This window comes from Petromyzon marinus, chromosome 50, assembly GCF_048934315.1.
Source record: "Petromyzon marinus isolate PM22_M1 ecotype Great Lakes invasive population chromosome 50, UKy_Petmar_22M1.pri1.0, whole genome shotgun sequence".
Taxonomy (NCBI): domain Eukaryota; kingdom Metazoa; phylum Chordata; class Hyperoartia; order Petromyzontiformes; family Petromyzontidae; genus Petromyzon; species Petromyzon marinus.
This window is the reverse complement of record NC_133716.1, coordinates 2,942,618-2,962,215: the sequence shown is the minus strand read 5'-3', so window position 1 is coordinate 2,962,215 and position 19,598 is coordinate 2,942,618. Positions and strand designations below refer to the sequence as shown.

General features: G+C 49.4%; 1 protein-coding gene across 3 annotated transcripts in view; it reads left to right on the top strand.

Moving 5' to 3' along the window:
• Positions 1-15,916, top strand: part of LOC116953147 (SUN domain-containing ossification factor-like) — a 28,936-nt gene extending 13,020 nt beyond the window's left edge. Inside the window, exons 8-21 of one of the 3 annotated variants that reach the window (XM_032973046.2) lie at positions 1,059-1,164; positions 2,005-2,025; positions 3,299-3,354; positions 4,299-4,402; positions 5,126-5,191; positions 5,297-5,365; positions 5,828-5,900; positions 6,634-7,749; positions 9,099-9,186; positions 10,205-10,309; positions 11,802-11,944; positions 12,482-12,567; positions 13,716-13,747; positions 13,921-15,916. In XM_032973046.2, coding sequence (XP_032828937.2) covers positions 1,059-1,164; positions 2,005-2,025; positions 3,299-3,354; positions 4,299-4,402; positions 5,126-5,191; positions 5,297-5,365; positions 5,828-5,900; positions 6,634-7,749; positions 9,099-9,186; positions 10,205-10,309; positions 11,802-11,944; positions 12,482-12,567; positions 13,716-13,747; positions 13,921-14,364 — 2,509 coding nt within the window. In that variant the 3' untranslated portion in view covers positions 14,365-15,916. The other 2 variants (XM_032973047.2, XM_032973048.2) reach the window with 2 other exon arrangements.
• The last annotated feature ends 3,682 nt before the right edge of the window (positions 15,917-19,598 follow it).

Below are 19,598 nucleotides of genomic sequence, written 5' to 3'. Positions count from 1 at the left end.
TATCGTGTTTTGTATTGTTTGTTGTAACGCTCTTACCCAACCCTACTGGACATCCGTGAAAAAGACTTTTATAGCTCATCAGATTCCTCCAGTTTAAATCAATAATCTGATTCTGTTATGAGTAATCCTTTACCTCTGAGACAATGTTCCATAAAAAGGGTCGAAGCGATTCCCTGCTCAAGTGAGCATTGAGGCGATGCTCATCTCCAGCCTACAGCCTTGAGCCGGTTTTGGGAATTTTTTCTCATTCCTATAGCAGGGGAGAATGTCCATCTCCAAAGGACAACCATTTCACACGTCCACAGGGTGACACTAATTTCCGATTGTGAGCCGCTCGCCAAACTCGTGGAAACCACCCCCGGGGGGGTCTGCCACGGCAGTCGGACCTCGCCCCTCCTGCCGTAATTTGCCGCACTTTCCTTTCATGGGTCTCCCTGGGACTTCTACCTTGCCGCAACATTCCTCTAGCATCAATCTCAGACACCCGTAGTTCGAAGGCACGCAATTTATTATCGAGCTTCTTCTTTCGTATGCATTAAGGGCAGCGGATTAAAGATGTAATTTTAGATGTTATCCACTCGATTGTCTGTTCAGACGCGGAGTGGATCTCGTCCGTTCCTCCTTCAAAGGAGTGAGGACAGCAGTAGCGGGATGTTTACGATGGCGGTCGATGGTTGCTGATTGGTGGCCGCACTCACAGGCCGCCCAATCTTTGATGTGCCATTTGTGCATCAGGTGGCCGCATCGGCCACGTGGCCTGGTCCCGATTCGGTTGATGGTCGACCATTGGCGGCGTGGAAGGTTGAAACCGGGAGGTTCGGCGGTAGGGGTGCTGTACGAGATGTTTATTTTTGTCGTAGGCCGCGGTCCAGACTTGCTGCCATCTCTCGACTTAATTTGTATTTGTGGCATGGAGTGAGGCTGCTGCTGCTGCTGTGATCCAGAAGGGGCGTCGTGATTTTAGGCAAACAAGCGGCTGATTTAACATTCAGCACTGATCCACACTCCACGTCGAGATAGCAACAACAAATAATACCTCATATTGTTCACCTCGCCAGGTATCCCATCAGGGAATGGGTGAAGGTGGGAACCCTGCATGCTCGAGATGAGAGGATTATCCAGAGCTTCCCTCTGCATCAGAAAATGTACGCAATGTTTCTCAAGGTGAGCCGGCACATTCAAGCACTGAATTGGACCTGCCGACATTAAATTATCGTCTGATTGTATAGGAACACTTACACACGGCCGTACTGTGTTTAATGATATATCAATTCACCAAAAACAGTCAATTATTTTATTCGAGTCAATTCATCTGATTGTGAGGGTAAAAACCAAGTTAAAAAATGTTTAATTATATCGACACAAGTTTTCACTGCATCCGAAATGCAATTATTTAAACAATGCTTAAAGGAGGTACATTTTCATCCTGTTTGCGAGTAGGGTTCGTTTTTTTATTTGAAAGACATATGCACATTGTTGTCCGTCGTGTTTTTAAATCAAATAATGCTCACTTATTCAGACAGAAGATTTAATCGCAGCCCCGGTCGCTCTGGCTGTGACACAGAAGCGTGTCTGGGATTGGCCTCCGGGAACTTTGAAGCCCCTCGTCGTTCCGAGGCAGCGTGCCAGCGACTTTGATCCCTTCGCGCGACGCACCCTGCGTAGAAATGACCTTAACATGTGGAGACCTGGCCTTCGGTTGACAGTTTTCCCGCTAAGCTCATCAGAAGTCAAAGGTGCACCGCTTAAACCGGTTGGTTGTCTTGGCCATGGTGTGGCTTTTTACCCCCGCGATGGCGACGTAGCTTAAGGTGGCTTTTGTCCCAGGTCGCCCCTGCCCAGGTCGTCGGTAGTGTGTAGCCATAATCTTCAATGACCGTACAATCGCAGTCGGTTAAAGGGCGGTGCTGTTTGTGCACCCGAGGAGATGATGCTGAATGAATGATGCAACTTGGATGTTGCATCTCCACCGCTGACTGTTCTCCCTTTCCTGTCGGCATCCAGATGTTCACCAAGTATATAAAGGTTAGGAAATGTGCCCTTTTCTGCCTTGCTGCGTGTGCTGTGTCCCTGCTCATACCTTTTCCTCCCTCTCGTGCATGTGTGCCCACTAAGCCACCGCCCACTTGGGCCGGCACGCTTGCGTTTGCGGTGTGGGGTCAAGGGTTGAAATGGTCAAGTCGCCACTTGGGTTCAGTGGAACTTTCCACAGAACAAATGGTGAAAGGTTTCCACGCAGCCACGCGGACTAAATTACTGCCGTGCGGTATTTGAAGTGGTCCATTAAAATTAGTAACTTAACATTTTCTCAATTTTGCAGATTATTTTTATTCCACTTGTTTATCCAGGGAAAGTCTCAATGAGTTTCAAGACTCTTTTTGAGGAATGGTCCTGCGAAGCCTTTGAAGTAGGGGTGACGATTGCGATGCGTTTCCCCATTGGGTAATTTTGGGAACAATTTCTCCTAATTTTGACCGTGATGCCGGCACACGAATGGTCTAACTCTTCTTTGAATGAAGTCACGGGATTATTTTTCACGTCCCCCGAAGCAGACAGCACGCGTCTCATGGTTAAATACACCCGCAGTATTTGACCAGGCCTGTCGGATTCCAAAAAGTGTGTTACCTGCAAAATAAGCGGCGAGCTGCTTTGCTGCGTTGTCGCCCTCATTAACTCCTCCCTGTTTGGTCGGTTCATTAACAACGGCACAGCGACTTTCCCTTTCACAGTTCGAGACGCCCCTCTTAGAGTGTTTATGCGCCCACTCTCGATTCACTAACGCGTTGTGCTCCCTGATCCGCATTATGAAATACTAACAGAAAACTGCCGATGCGCAACACGTTATTTAGGGTCTGGTCTATGGAAGGACCTCTTGTCAATTGGGATGTTTCGATTTTGATTTCCCTAAAATAGGGGGAGTGGTGTCACCTGCGGATAGGGCACTTTGATTTGGTCCTGATTACAGACCAAGGTTAAACATCAATGGAGAAATGATGTCTGAAATGGGCCCGGGCTCCCCTTTGATAACCGTATTGACCAGCGTAGGAAAAGTATGGTCAAACAACCCCCGTCACCGGCACGGTGTAGTGGGAGGCCTTCATCCAGCAGTGGAGTGACAAGCTGACAGCTATAAGTGTGTTAATTTTTATTAATTTTTTGGCTAAATTTGCCACTTACGTTTCATTTTAGATTATTCTTACACTAGATATTAAGTTAAAATTTGTATAATGAATACAAATGTATGTAGTTTTTACTGCATATAGCAGTGGCGATGTGCGGTTACTTGTGTTTCTTTCAGGTTGAGCTGGTTTCCCATCATGGATCTGAACACTTCTGTCCAATCAGCCTCATAAGGTAACTCGAGCAAGAGCATTCTTGTGCAGCGCAGCACTTCTGCATTTTTATCCACGTGTTCGTCGTGCAGACTCCTGTAAGTCCTTTGGAAAACAGAACGTTCTTCATAATAAAGGTTTTTGGGTTAGATCGCGTTATTTATAAATGTGTCGTAACCCTCCACCACCCGACACGGCCAAGCAGTAAAAAATGTGTCACGTTTACAACGGACAAATAGTTCACTACTTTAGCCCACCGGTGTGTTGAAGAGTGAATCAACATCATTTAAAATTTGAGTACGACGTTTCGCTGGTAATTACATCCAGCTTCATCGGGCAGTTCGCCAGAATGGTAAAGCCCTCACTTGCTCCCGGTCTTAAATAGAGCAGCAGGGTGACGTCATCATTTAACGTATTTCTTGTTGACGTTTGCGCACATTTCCCAATCCGGCAGGGTGGTGGCACTGTGGCAGAGCGCGACTCTCAGTGGGAATGTTTTACGTTCCTGCTCGGGTGTGTGATGGCGGATGTCTGTAGTTCAGAGTCATGGGTTGGTGTATCGCGTAGATTCTGTGAGACTCCCTATGGAGAGCGACACGAGAACAGAATTCTCTTGACGTAACACTGATCGTAGTCGAGATCGAATTGGGGACCATTAAAAGATGGAAAGCACAATAATCATAGAGACAATTTGATCGCCCCGGCCGTCGCCTCGCACTGCTCCGTGCACCTCCGGGAGTTTATTGAGCCCCTTGTCCACCTCGTGAATGCGCCCGCAGTCCTGCGTGTGGCGAAAGCCCGAGAGAAGAATTGCTCAACGTGCAGACCAACCCAGGAAAAAACAAAAAACGCGCTAGGATCGTGCAGGCGGCGTGTGGCCCGTGGCCACCCCCCCTCGCCACCGCCGCCGTCCGCCGCGTTACGCTCGCGTGGACCTGTCCGGCGTCGCTCCCTCCGTGCTCCCAGGGTGCTCGGCATCAGCATGGTGGAGGAGTACGACGAGATCGACGACGTCGACGAGACTCGCCGCTCCGGGCGAGCGTCCGACGAACTGCACGACGAGGACCGCGGTGAGGGCCCCCAATCCCCCCCAACCCCAATCCCCCCCCCCAATCCCCCCCCCCCCTTGTCCTCGCCGCTTGCCCACGGGGAGGTCGAAGTTCGCGGAAAGTTGGAACGTCGGGATCCAAGTTCGGCATCCTCTCCCTCACGTGGGGCGGTGGCGCGGCCGGGCGGTGGCGCGCCCGGCGCCTGTTACGAATGTTTTCACTGTTCGATACCGACAGGCTGCCCTGGATAATACTGACCATGAAGTACCGTGCGCTGCCCGCGTCGCCCGCGGTAGACGTGAAGATCCCGTGACGTCATTTGAAGAAGAGCAGACCGTCGAGTAGCCAGCATCGTGGGGTCAATTTTTTTTTCCAAATTTGAAAAATTACACCGCAAATTTTTGGATCAGGATTACACGAAGCAATTGCTGCCCCCACCCCCTCCTTTGCAGAACTTTATAGAACCCTCCTCAAAAGAGTCTTGAGACTCGGTGAAGCTTTCCTTTGGTAAACAAGTACAAAAATCTAAAGAAATAAATTGGCTCAAGTTATTAAATGGAGAAACTTCTCATCATTTGTGAAAGCACCTCCGATTAGCACGGTTGGCTACATACGGTGCGAAAGAAGTTCAACATACATACATACACACGAAGCTTAAACATGTAAACGCTTCAACTGTAAACGATGAACACAATTAAGTGGAAACTAATGTTTGTGTCTGTTGTCGCCCCAACGCACTGTCAGATATCGCCATCGGGTTGGGAAATCCCAACGAGAACTCTTCAGACAACCTGCTGGGGTCTGCCACGAGTGAGTTCACTTGCACACCAGCACGTCGCCCGCCACTGTGCTGTTCTAGCAGTGTGACTGTAGCGTGCGTGATCCCGACTCATTTGCGATGCGTTGCACCCTTAGGTGCCATTCTGAGCATGGTGAACATGGCAGCCAAGGTGCTCGGAGGCAACAAGGGGGACGAGGAAGGCCGTAAGGTTCACATTTTCTACGGACGGAAATTCCGTCGGTTTATCATTTTATTGGCCATTGATAAGAGAGTCTGTCTAAACATAATGCTACTTATACCTTCGGTTTTCCACATTCAGTACAAAACTTTTGAATTGTATAACTATCTCACTCTTTATATTCGGCATTCCAGCAGCATTTATACAACTAGTGACACTGCTGATGAGACCCAAAAAGTCAACCGCTCCAGATGTTAGCCGCTTAGATAAATGCACCTGCATATATTTGGTCTGGAAGGGCCCATGAGCTGATGGACAAAACTTCATCTTTTATATTTTACTCGGAGATACAGACTCTGATAAATGTATTAGCCCAAATTCCTGCATTGTCGTGCGTATACGAGTGCGTGTATTTAATCTACATATGAGCATTGGGGTGCTTGAGAAGCTGCCTGAACCATCGCTGTGCTTGGTGTTCTGCTCGCAGCTGGAGTGGCTCTTCGAGATCAGCATGCGGTGTGGGAGACTGCCTCTGGGGAGCCGGAGACAGCTGTGAATGGGTACGACGCCATCCCACATTTTGCGTGGGGACACCCATTCCAATTTTTTGGGTGGCTCCACAGGTTCACATCGGCTCTCCCAAGCTCCCAATCGTTATGCGTGTCGCATCGGCCGCTCTTAGTCTTCTTGCATTGCGTACGCGTTCGTTTATAAGTGATGAGCCAGTGGTGCGGTGGGTTTGTCTGCCGCGCTCTGCACCCTGTGGACCTGGGTTCAATTCCTGGCCACGGATAATGTTATAGGAGCAAGAGATATCGGACGCGATTTCAAAATGGTGCTCACGTTTTATGAACAGGAGTACGAGTTTATAGAATTCGATTATTTTGTTTAACCAGGCAAGAGCGACTTGGGTCACCAAAATGACAAAAGCAATATCGTAAAAACTAAGTGCAACAATGAAGCAAATATAAATCGTGGCAAAAACAACCGCATTACAGAAGAAATGAAAAACGGTGAACAAATATAGTATTAAATCAAGTACATTTCCTTAAACAAAAGTTTGCTCGGTCATATTGTGTTGAAAGCTCATAGTAAATTTAGATTACATAAAACCTCATTATAGCTTAGGGGGGGTTATTATGAGAGTATATAAACGAACAAAACAACAAATGCATGGCCTAAGGTTATAACCTTTGTTTCTGATCATCTGTTACATGTTTGATGACCTCCTTTAGTATTGCACCAAACACAATGTGGTCAAATTGGGCTGGTGTGTCCGTATTGTTTCTGCAGACCAGACCAAGCCGAACTTCCTGAAGTGCTCAAAGATAAAATCGCAGTCGTTCATGACGATAGGAGGAGACCCGGGGTCACAACTTTGGATGACCACACACTGACCACCGAGCGGAAGAGAGAGCTGACAAAACTCATTCTGCCCAACAAAGGCCCTTTCAGCAAAACCGACAAGGGACAGTGCGGCGATTGTTTGGCACAGAGCCGTCGGGTAACTTTTCTGGAAGTGGTGTTGAAGAAATGCCCGTGGCACGTTCCCATCGATTACACAGCAAGCGTTAAGTACGAATCGTTGCCCGTTAGCTCCCACTTGGTCCTACAAACGGTGGAGTCTCCGAGCGCATCGAATTTACCAGCCAGCGAGTCGGTCGCTACGTTGGCTCATGAATCCGCCACGGTCCTTATGCCGTCTGTTGTTACGGTCGATATTGATGCCGGTGCGAGCCTGCCCGCCGCGGACCACATCAGTCCCGCGCCCCCAGACGTCGTCATTTTCTCCGCGCGCCCATCGACAGAGGAGCTGTTCGCCGCAGATCTCCGCAGCAGCGGCGTTATTTTAGGAAGCCTGATCGGCGACAGCACCGAAACGAGCAGCATCAGCAGCGACGCTCTCCACGAGGAGGAAAACGCATCGCACGTCGCGTGCACGGCCATCGCAGGCCACGCGTCGGAGGGCGGCGAGCTTTTCACCGTCGGCGTGGAGCCGTCCGTCACAACGTTCATGGAGGCCGGCGCTCGGCCCGATATTTTACAAAAGCACGACGGCAAAGAGGCCGCGCCGCCGGCGGCGCGAGCCGTCGGCGCGCTCGAGGCTCCGGCGACGATCTCTGACGCGGGGCAAGCGCTGGATCGGGACGCCCGTTCGGAGGAAGGAAAACCGAGCGAGGGGGACGCGCGGCCGCCGCCCGCGGCCAGATCCGGCGAGGAGGCCAGGGCGGACACGGCGCAGGCCGACGTTTACCCTGACACCAGCGACCTCTCGCCCGTCCCCGCCGGCGCACTGGCTCTCGGCTCGGCCCAGAAGGAGTCGGTCTTCATGCGTCTCAGCAACCGCATCCGGGCGCTGGAGCTCAACGTGTCCCTGAGCAGCCGCTACCTGGAGGAGGTCAGCCTAAGGTATTCCGTTCCTCTTACCTGCAAACCCGGATGCCCTCGGCCCAATTCTCGCCGTGAAAAATCCTACAATCCACATTTTATCCGTGGTCCGAGGCTGCGAGTCACATGGAAGCGGTCCCTGTAAGCGCTGAGTTTTCCCGTGTCCGTAGTTATCTCGTCCAAATTCCTCATCGCGTCCGGGAGGAGCCTGCCTGGGTAACGAGTAATTTCAGGAACGCATCTAACAGAGCAGGTGCGTTCGTGAAAAGTTCCTGGTTTAGCAAAAGCACGCGTTCAGCGAAAACTATTTCCCCACAAATAATGTAACGACAAAAAGATTGTCGAGATTGCGACGTACGCACGCACAGTGAGATGGCGGGGCAAACAGCCGAGCATACGCCGCTGCGTTCCTGTGTCATTCCACGTACTCTTGTCGCGCACCGCTCAGCTGCGCAGCTCCAGAAAGTGGTCTGTCGTCAATCGCTCACAAACTGCGTTATAATGGGCACGTTCCGTATTATAACGGCGCGCGTTCCGCTTTGTGCGAAAAGTGTTCCCTCACGGAAGAACCTCGCTATAGCGAAAAAAGGGTGATAGTGTGAACACGCGTCAAGCAAGGACTTGCCCTAGACAAGTTTTACAGGATTCGTAAACAGCGCCTCCAAATTGCCGTGGATAAAATTACCGTTTTTAATGGTTATCTTTACCCAGAAAAGCCTCAGTAAGTCTGGGATCCATGTGTTTTTTTCTCTCTCTCTCTGTCAATGTTATTCTAGAATTGCATCTCTTTGTGCTTCTCTGTGCACTTTTCAGCTTGTGTTCCACTTTCTTAGTCGGTGTCCATGTTTATAATCAATGCCATAGCAGACATTGCACACTGATAGAAAACTTTATTTAGGCACATTGCTTAAAATAATACAAATAATTTTGATTTAAAGCTTTCGTGACTGCAGTAATTCATATTCTCAGCTCTTTCGGTAAAGTCACGTTGAAGGGAAACAATAAAATAATAAAATATATATAAAACAATAAAATTCTCACGACGTTTCGACCATAACACAAACGGTCATCATCAGGTGTGAAAACCAACGGCAAGAAACATTTCTTGCCGTTGGTTTTATATTTTATTATTTTATTGTTTCCCTTCAACGTGACTTTACCGAAAGAGCTAAGAATATGAAATACAAATAATGTTTTTGTTCAACATCGTTCGCATAAAACGTTTTCGCGGGGTTACTTACTCGTATATTAATTTCCATCAAATGTTTTTCTGTAGGAATCCTCGTGCCGTGGGGCATGGAAAAGCGTGAGAATGCTGTCACGTTTGCCTTGCTGTCGGGCTGTGCTGTCCTGTGCGCGCACACACACAGGTACAGACGCCAGATGGAGGAGATGCAGAAAACCTTCGACAAAACCATCGTCAAGCTGCTCAACTCCTCCCGCATGGCACAAGAGCAGGTAACAAAAATGTTAAATTCATGTTTTTCTCCACACACAAGTAATGATCACGAGAGAATTGTGTGTGCGCTTTATAATAAGGCTTGCCACTGTGCGTGATTGCGTGTAACCGGGTGGGAACTCGAGAGACCAGGGTAGGAGTCACATTAGCAAGCGTGACCTGGGTCACCGCAATGACAATAATGGTGCAAATAGAAATTATAAATAATAACGACCAAGTAGAAATAGCATTACAGACGAAAGCAAAAATTCAGCACGGACAAAGATACATTTTAAATGAATATATGGAATGAAAAGTGTGGCTTGGTCAAATTACTAAAAAAAATCTTCATGAACATAGTTTTTTCACGTAAATTCACTGTTTGCAGCTCGTATGGAAAGTGCACTCCATAGCGTGGACGAGGGGGGAAGCAGTTGCAAGGTTCTCGAATGCAATATCTCCTTTGAAGGCCTTGATCCAACATGGGATGATTCACTGCCCTGCTGTCCTTCCAAATGAAGACTTCGCCTTCTGACGTGACACCGATAGTAACATTTGTAGAAAAATTGGAAAAAAGATAACAACATGGAAATGCATTAATTGATTTACGGTACATTTGTTATCTCTTTGTGAAGTTGGGTAATGCCAAGGTTGGTGGGATACTGCCCAGAGTGGCCTTGAGCCCACTGCGATTGCGTGTGGTAATCGCGGTAGTGGGGAGCGGTAGTTTAGCGGTTAGCGCACAGCACTGCGAACCTGGCGACCCGGGTTCGATTTCCGCTCACGCCCACCAACGCGGTGACTATTGTCAGAACTAACCCTGGACCTCTTCTATTCTCGATTCTGAGTACCTCGTGCGATGTGCAAGCGGACATCGCCACTCGGGAGACAAAGGCTGCCGTTCGCGGTGCTGGCCACCCGCCCATCTCAAGCGTTGTGCCAACCTTCATAGGTGCCCACTAACGGCACTTTCGCCAACAGCATGTTAAAGGCTACATAGAGGGGGGGGGGGGGGGGTCTTTGTGTTTGTTATCGCAGGTGGTGCAGCACGAACATCTGATGGGAGATCTGGTGTCGAGAGTGGAGAATCTGACCTTGGTTCTGGCGGCCGTCACACAAAGTGTGCAGCAGCTCAAGCAAGAGGTCGGTCGATATTCCCATCTGAGCGTCGTGCACATTGGTCTCGTCATCCACCACATGGCTTTCTAACCTTTCATTTATCCATAATATTTATTGTCTGTGACCCCGGTTTTGCTGATAAGCCAATCACTAGGTATGCAGCAAACCCTTGCCCATCGTGGGGGGTTACATTCTTGAAAATAGTTGCAATCGGCAAATCCACGATTCGCAAACTCAAAGGCAAATAGGAAATTATGGTTTGGTCCGCGGTTCATAATACATCCACCCAGCACATTAAACAGGAAGCATTTTGAATGTAAAATATGATCATTACTTTCTTGTGTTAAATATAACCGTACTCGAGTGTTAACTGAAACCTGTACAGTAGATGTATAGAATGAAAAAAAGTAATGTAGTGTACAATACTGTAGACGGTTCCATGTACAGTACTGTAGACTACTGGACAAAAACAATCGTGCAGCTGAACCTCACCGGAGGCTGGGAACAGCGCGTGACCTGGGACCCACGGTGGGGCGCTTGGGAGACAACACGGAGGGCAAGACGGCACCGCATGTGCTCTTCCGCAGCAGCAGCAGCAGCATCATCATCATCATCGCGAGCAGTGCAGTCACAATGCGTGCAGGAATCTCGCGGCCAACCGCGAATGGTCGAGCCGATCGTCGATCTGTACCTCGATGGGTTTGCTTTATTTGACCACTTGGCTACTTGATTTTGATTGGCTCCATCAGGTGGTGGATTGTTAAAGCAAATGAAGAAATTTCCGTTATACCTCTACACGCCCTAACTAAAAAGAAACTAATAATTAGTGAAGATTGTTATTATATTCTTGGTTCTTTCGGTAAAGTCGCGTAGAACGGAGACAATAAAATAATACAAATATAAAACAATAACATTCTCACGACGTTTCGACTGCAACACAAGCAATCATCATCAGGTGTGACTTTACCGAAAGAACCAAGAATATGAACGCCTGCAGTCACGATAGCTTTAAATCAAAGATTGTTCTTTTCAAGCACACTTTTTTCTGCCAGGGAAAACCTCACCAAGTCTCAAAACTCCTTTTCTGGAGAGCCCTGATAGGTTTTCTCAGAAGGGGGCGCGACTCTTGCCATGCGTTTCCCAAGCAAAGTAATTTTTCAAAGTTGGACCGTCAAGTCGGCACACAACGCCCCAGTCGTCTTCGAATGATATCACGGGAGCTCTAACGTCCGCCGCGAATGAGGCGGAGTGTGTATTTTTACGGTTAGTACACCGGCGGTAAGAACCACGGCGGCCTGCCCGGAGTCCAACCACGAACCCTCCGCAACGCGTGGCGAACGCACTCCCGCCGGGCCCCACGTCGCACGTCGCTGCCCGGGATGACGCCACAGGACTGCTCACGTGGTCCACTCAAAAGGGCCTCTCTCGCCAAACGTGGAGCGGGCTCCCGCGTGCCTTTTTCGCCGCGTACAAACCCATCGGTCGCGGTGGTGCGTGTGCGCGCGTCCCCCCTTAGGTGACCGCCTGTCACCTGTACGTGCTGCTGGCGAGCGAGGCGCTGGGGCTGCTGCTGCTGCTCGCGCTCTGCCTGTGGTTCTGCAAGCGAGCGCCGGACAGCGTGCGCGCCGTGGAGTCCCCGCTCGGCGACGTCGCCACTAGGTGCGGGGCGCCGCCCCTTGTCGGCCCGGCACTCCTTAGCGCACGCTTCGGCCGTAGCCTTCCACCTGGTTCCCTGTGTGCACGTGTAGGCGTGAGGGGGGGTTTTGTCAATCTGCTGCTGGATGAGGGCCCTCCCCCCACACCGTGCGGGCCGTGAGGGTTAATTGACCATAGTGCGGGTTGGTGAAGGGGTTGAACCGGATCCGGTTTAGGTATAACTCAACCGCAGGTGGTAGCCGTGGCAGCGAATCGAATTCTGGTTGCTGGATTCAGCTTGAATTGCGCGGCTTACTGTACCGCCGCTCCTCCCAGCGTATCTTACTTGGTGCTGTTTAATGTACCTGGCCAGGTGGCTCAGGGGTAGGGCGAGTGGCTCTCCATGGGAAGCTGCGAGCTAAAATCCAGGTTGGGGGGTTGCCTCAGCCCATCATCCCTCCCAGGGTCGATAAAAATGCTCTTTCATCCTTGCATGAGTGAGCACTGGTGACTTAACCAACGCGCGATACCCGTTCTGCATGCCACCCACGTGTGTGCCAGCTTCATACCGGACACCGGCATGAAGAATTCCTCCTCCAACACCGAGCCTTCCGACTTGACTTCCTCGTCAAGCCAGACCGTCGGAGGTATGGGTTTAGAAACCATTCACTAGATCAAGCGCAACAGTGTTTCCCCCGCCTTAAAATCGTTTTTTTTATTTCCCCGATTATCACATTGTAGCATCAGATAAAACAGCTGGACCTTTCTAGAATTACTGTCTTTTGTGGGCCAGCGGCTCTTTAGATCAAGATGTCAAATTAGAATTCCATATTGATAGAGCCCCCCCCCCCCCCCCTCCGAGCCAGTTCTAGAGTTGGCGGACTCCGAGGCGCGTATTATTAGCCACGGCTTGGCTCGGGCTTGGCTCCGGCTCAAGCAAGCCTTGGCTCAAAGGCCGCGCTTCACTTGGGCCGGCTCTGAGTCTGGTCCCAGGATTTACGTGGAGCTGAACCTCTGAGCCAGGCCACGGCTGAGCCGCTCAAGCTTGAGCTGAGCCCGGAGTGTCAGAAGGCTGAGCCAGAGCCGATCCGTGACGTAGAACACAGGCCCAGGTCATGTCCGTGTTTGTTTTGCACAGCAGAGGGCACTCTTGCTCCTGTTGAATTTTCTGAACCGGTTTTGTTTTTCGCCCGTGTGGGCGTGTGTGCTTGTCATGCAGCGTCTCAGTCATTATAGTTTTAATTTAGTGTCGTATACAGTTTCTGAAAGTGAGGTATAGCATTATAAAAGTTGTCGTTCTAAACCTGGAATGGTTTATTATCATGCTGTATAAATTATTATTATTCTTAGGTTACTCTATCTGGCTGTATGTCACTGTCCTTAGAGTGCTTCACTCACAATTTGTAGGTTGAAAGTCAATTTCAAATCCCATCCCAGAATCCCCAAAGTCTATTACTCCCCTGGGGTCAATAAAACGAGTACCACTTCGTGGCAAGTTAATGATGGTTACCCTTCGGGGAGACTGGCCTCCCGACATTGGAATGTGGAAATTTCATCGCTCGCATTGGGTGGCGACCGGCGCGTCTCCTCACGGTCCAGGAGTCATCTGTCCTGGAAACTCAAAAACCCTAGAGAGAAACGAGAGCGCAGAGATGATTAAACTTTTCAAGCCAATTGCCACCATTTCACAAAAACTACATTTCTGATAGCTGCGTCGAGTGAGTGCATTCCCCCGTGTAAGCCACGAATTTCTGAAACGTTTCTGTGTGTTTTGTGACTTCTTTTCTCATTACAGTTGCTGTAAAATCATCTCCTTCTGGCAAAAAGGTAAATTGCATGCAGTAGTTTGTCTTTGGAACTGTTACAAATATATAAGTCTGGGAGTCCTACCTACAATGAAGTTACTGTATCTCTTATTCTTGCTTAAAAATAATGAGATTGGGCGCATTCGGAGTGATTTGATCTGCGAAGTTCTCTCCCGTCCCCTTCCCTGCTGCCAGGCCTGTGGAGGAGCAACGCCCGACCGTTCCAAACGGCTCAATTTAGCGCTGGCGACTCCTGGCTTCACTCTCCTGCCAACCCCTTTGCGCACGGCTACTGCCGCCGCCGCCCCCTCAAGCGCCGCCGCCGCCGCCGCCATCCGGTTCAGCGACTCCGAGTCCCCGTCGTCGACCGACGAACCCGACGGCCCAGCCGCCCGGGGTTCGTACTTCTGCGGGACGCGCAACGTGGGCGCGTGTGGCGGCTTGTGCGGCGGCGGCGGCGGCGAGAAACGCCCGAGCCGGGCGAATGCGCGGGACCGGCAGGGTTGGCCTCGGCACGGCCGCTCGGCGCAGACCGAGCCTTGCGCGACGATCTCCGCGGAGCGCCACAGCCAGCTGCCGGCTCGCGGTGGAAACTTTCGGAACGTCGCCAAGGCCAATGGCGGCGTCGCGCACGAATGACACCGACGCAGCTGCCTGAACGCCGCCTATGCGTTTACACGGCACACCCCAAATGTAATGCATCCTATTCTTTCAGTAACTGTCAGCTCGTCCGATGCACAGTATTAAATATTCATTGGACCGTCGTTTGACACGTAGCACAATTCCACCTCCAAACACAACAATGCCAGGCCGCGCATGAGCCTGAGAACACAGGGAGACCGTTGCATGTTGCCCCATCCGCCTTACAACTCGAGACTGGCAACCTCATTACTGTTGTGAATCGCCGCTGTAGAGAATGCTACTTGCAAACGGTCCGTTCACCTTTTCGCGGTGAAGGATTCCTGACGCCGGTTTCATTTTGGACGCATGTGCAGAGCAAATGACGGAGGCTGTGTTTATAACAGCCAAAATGCTCATGACTTTTCCAATAATTACTATCTGGAACGCTGTATTTAGTTGCAGTTCAAAGTTATTGAGGAATGTGGAGGGAACACTCTTGTAGGGTATTCCTGGTATATACAGCACATGTGTTTATATGTCAATATGCATGGTGCTCAATGTGTGTGTGCGCGTATATTAATATTATTATGTATAGGCATAGGACAGCATATGTATCGATATGTTTGTGGGCATGTATATAGTGTAAACAGGGGAACAGTGGCGCAGCGGTAAACGCTGTGCAATGAACCTAGTTCGCCGAGTTCGACTCCCGGCCACGGCTAATATCCGTGGCTCGTGATATCCTAACCAGTCCTGCAACCCCACTTAACCAACCTACACTGACCAGCGTGGTGAGGTATGGTCAGAACCCCCCCCCCCCCCCATGGCATACGGTACAGGGAAGTCACCATCCAGCATTGGATTGATTGACAATGGGGCTGTATATTTAAAATACAATTCCACCTGTAAATATACTGGTCTGAATATATGCGCGTGCGCTGTATATTGGGCTGGGATGCATATTAATTCGCAAGAGTTGCAGAGCTTCCGATCACGAGAACATGAGTTGAATGCCTGACCAGAGTAGATTCCAGCACAACCATCGCGATCTTCATCGTTTCTCTGGGGGTCCAATAAAATAAGCAAGAGCCAGCGAGGCGGGACACGCGCTCCCGAGGAACGAGCGGTCCTCGCCATAGCAATGTGGAGATTTTATAAATCGGTTGCAGACCCCCCCCAACAACAAAGTGACACTCGCCAGTGTGGGTAGAGCGTGGATACACAGCACTGCACGGAGGCCCCTATTTGGAGCCCACTCTCGAGTTAATTGTGAATGACTGTGAATGAAAGTGAATGATGGTGCAGAATGATTTTGGTTTACTACAAGCGGATAACGTGAACGAGACACCTGCCACTGCTACCACCACCACCACCGCATTCGGAATATAACAAACATTACTGTAGACGTCGCCCATTTGGCCTTTATATCTTGGTTAAGAGTAATGATTTTTACACCGCAATGTTACACTGTAGATTTTAAAATTGTTCAACACATTTCCAGTGCGTTTAACTTAAGTGCAACGCGAGCGCACTTGGCTTTGAAGTTCTGCATTAAATTTTTTTTATTAAACCCTGTATGTGTGTGCGTGCTGTTTTAAAGTCAAAGGTTGTCTATGTAGTACAAGGATTTACATCTGACTTCATACAACGCCAGAATGAAATCCCGAGGCGTCGTGAGTTAAACAGTGATAAGGTTAATCATGGCTTGGATGAGCTCCATCAAACTGGAAACTTGTCCTCTTCGCAATTTAAATAAAAACATGTTGCCCTCATTGGCATATTAACAAGACAACAACAATTTAAAACTGCAACTCCCACGGGCAACTGTGACATCGACCGCCCACGTGTCAATGTTGATGTCACGGCTCGGTGCTCCGGGCTTGAGCCCCGCATCCACCGCTGTCTTGTCGTCCACCTCTCTCTCGTCGTCCACCTCTCTCTCGTCGTCCATCGCTCTCTCGTTGTCCACCGCTATCTCGTCGTCCACCGCTCTCGTCGTCCACCGCTCTCTCGTCGTCCACCGCTGTCTCATCGGCCACCGCTCTCTCGTCGTCCACCGCTGTCTCGTCATCCACCACTCTCTCGTCCACCGCTCTCTCGTTGTCCACCACTCTCTCGTCCACCGCTCTCTCGTCGTCCACTTCTCTCTCATCGTCCACCGCTCTCTCATCGTCCACCTCTCTCTCGCCGGGGCTTGCTGGTGAAGCCCCTCCCTCTGCATGTGCCAGTCAACCCCCTAACATGCATGTACAGTGCATTGCTTTGAAAGACATCATGGCATTCACCGTTACCGGTGCATTGTCCATGTTTATTTAATGCCTCAATTTGTCGCCTTCAATGCGGACAAAGCGAAGCGAAGGCTCGCCAGAGCGCGGTCTATTGTCGCGTGCCGTGAAAAGTGAATGGGCCCCCACCCACCGCCGTCACGCTTAACCCTCTGTTTTTACCTCTGTTTAAAACATTGCTGGGTCCGGCTGCTAAATACCATCTGGCGTCGTCACGGAACGCAGTGCGGCTTCGTGTGCCTCAGCAAGGTTCGGTGAGCAGCGTTTGGCAAACGCGCAGGGGGAGATGTTGACAACTTTAGCTCGCCAGCTGTAATTTCACCGACTTTGGAATATATTTCGTCGGATACTCTTTAGGGAAGCGTAAGCAATTTAAAGCCATCGCTCAATATGCGAGCCCACTTGATGTTCTTATTTTAACACAGGCGTTAACAGTGACGCTAGTGAGTTCTCATTATTAATTTACACCTGTAGAGCAATCCCGAAGTTATTTTCTTTCACGGAAAGGAGAGTCGCACTGATACTCGGCTTGCATGAATCATTCCCTCCCCCACCAGCAGTTTCATGAATTCTCACGATTTTGGGGTTGACTCAAATTCACCACTCACTTGCATGAATGCCAACGGGTGTGAGTAATGCATTGGCGTATACTCTAAGTGCCAGCACATTCAGGACGTTTCCTATAATGTTCTAGTTGTCTTCAAAATGACAGCGCTTGGTATTTGAATGAATGATGGTGATTTTGGGGTCGACTCAAATTCATCATCTCGATTCAATTGAATTGGCTTCAACAACTCAAATCTGGAATGCTCCTCATAAACAATATTTCCTGGCTCAGTCACGAAACGTCGTTATCACGCTCGATGGAAGAAACCACATTCCCCGCAGGAACACTTCGCATGAAAGTGGGAAAACTCTCAAATCGTTTTTTACAGATAACTGGGCAGACTCTCCATGTTCTCTGGTTCTTTCGATGAAAGTCGCGTAGGTAGAACAAATAATAGATCACCCGAGGACGACTGCTTGTGTGGCGATCGAAACGTCGTGATCTATTATTATTATTATGTTTCTACCCACGTGACTTTACCGAAAGAACCAACGAGTATGGATTCCTGCAGTCACGAAAGCTTCGAATAAAGATCGCTGCTCTCCTTGTTCCCCAAATATGTGTGACGGCTTGGACTGCATGCTCCTCTTCGCCGAATCGCCTGGAACTTGTATTGAGGAAGCCCTCTGCGACGTGACGCACACTCGCGCACAGCAGCGAGCGCTGATCTGGGATGTCGATCGAATGATGCGAGCAGCACTCATCAATATTTGCGTCAGGGGCGATGATGCCCATTCGTGTGCGTTGCATGCACGCTTCCGGCATGTCATTTGAATGTGATATTCAATGGACACAGCAGGTTATTCACGCGAAGCGGTAAGCTTTTAATCGTGCGTGCTCCCATTACAGAACAGCGTTTGTTTCGACAATACTGTGTATCTAATGTAGGTACGTGGTGCGCATACAGCTGACGGTATTGAGGATACAAGAACCCAGTAGGTTAAACTAATGCACTTTGTTTGCCGAGGCGAGGAGATCGTGGGCGCGGGGATTGGCAGATGTGTCAAAATACTGATACCCGAGTGCATATTTGCAGTGTTGAGGGGTCATTTCAGCTGAATGTCAACTGTTTCATGTTACAAACCAGCCGACGAATACACAATGCCTATTATTCAAGTGCATTGTGCCTTCACGAATGATATCCTGAAATACAATGGAAGGCAATGCGTTTGATTACGTGTTACATTGTCGATACAAATGGAATCGACGTGTAAGCAAACGGGAAGCTAATAGTTTTCGCATGAAGTATCCCGCTTCCAATCCTATGACTAGTCACTTCAATAGTTTTAGGTCGTCTCTATGGCATAGCAGCAACTATTCCAAGTGCGTAGCAGATTCAGGACATATTTGTTGTAAAGTCACGTAGAATGAGAATAAAATAATAAATTGATAAAATTAAATAACACAATAATATTCTCACGACGTTTCGGCCACAACACAAGCGCTGTCCTCCAGACAGTCTCGTCCCCTTCACCTGATGAAGGCCGCTTGTGTTGTGGCCGAAACGTCGTGAGAATATTATTGTGTTATTTTATTTTATCAATTTATTATTTTATTCTCATTCTACGTGACTTTACCGAAAGAACCAAAGAAGATTAATCCTTGCAGTCACGAAAGCTTCAAATCGAAATATTTTTTGTAAATATAATGTTCTTCAAACGGTTGTCTTCTTGATGACAGTGCTTGGTATTTTAATACAATTCTGGGGTTTTTTTTATGAAAATGTATGTAAATTAAATCAAACGCAACTTCTACGCGGTCCACTGCGTAGGGACGTAAATGCGAAGCGACGTGAATAATTCTGATGCACGGAACGTCAACGCGCGACTCTAAACGCGCGCCGCTCGCACTCGGAAAGGTCGCGAGTTCACGCCCTGGCTGAGGGTTGACTCGGCGCATTTTCTGGCTGGGGGTCGATAAAATAGTAGTAACGCTTTTCGAGGAAGTCAACGTCGGTTGTCCCATGGATTTGACTCACCACCGCTGTAGGAATGTGGAATTTCCACCGCTGGGTTCAGGGTTGTAAACGGGAGATAAGCCACCGCCCTTGGTACTCATAGGAGCATTAAAAGCACCTGAAGATACCAATTATTATTATTGCATTACAATTCGGTGTTTTACATGGCAATAAAATGCCGTGCTACTGAGAATTTTATTTTTCACGCGAATGCGTTCTTTGCGAAGCGCAGCATTCGCTCTGCTGCGCGGTTCAAGGAGCTTACGCTGGCAGCCCCGAGTGCCGGAGAATTCTCAGCGAAGCCTCACGGGGGGGTGGCCTGGAGCTCCGTGGGTGTCTCCGCCTCCACGCAGGGCAGGTGCGGCCGAGGAATGCGCGACCTGGTGCCTTGGCTTCAATAACC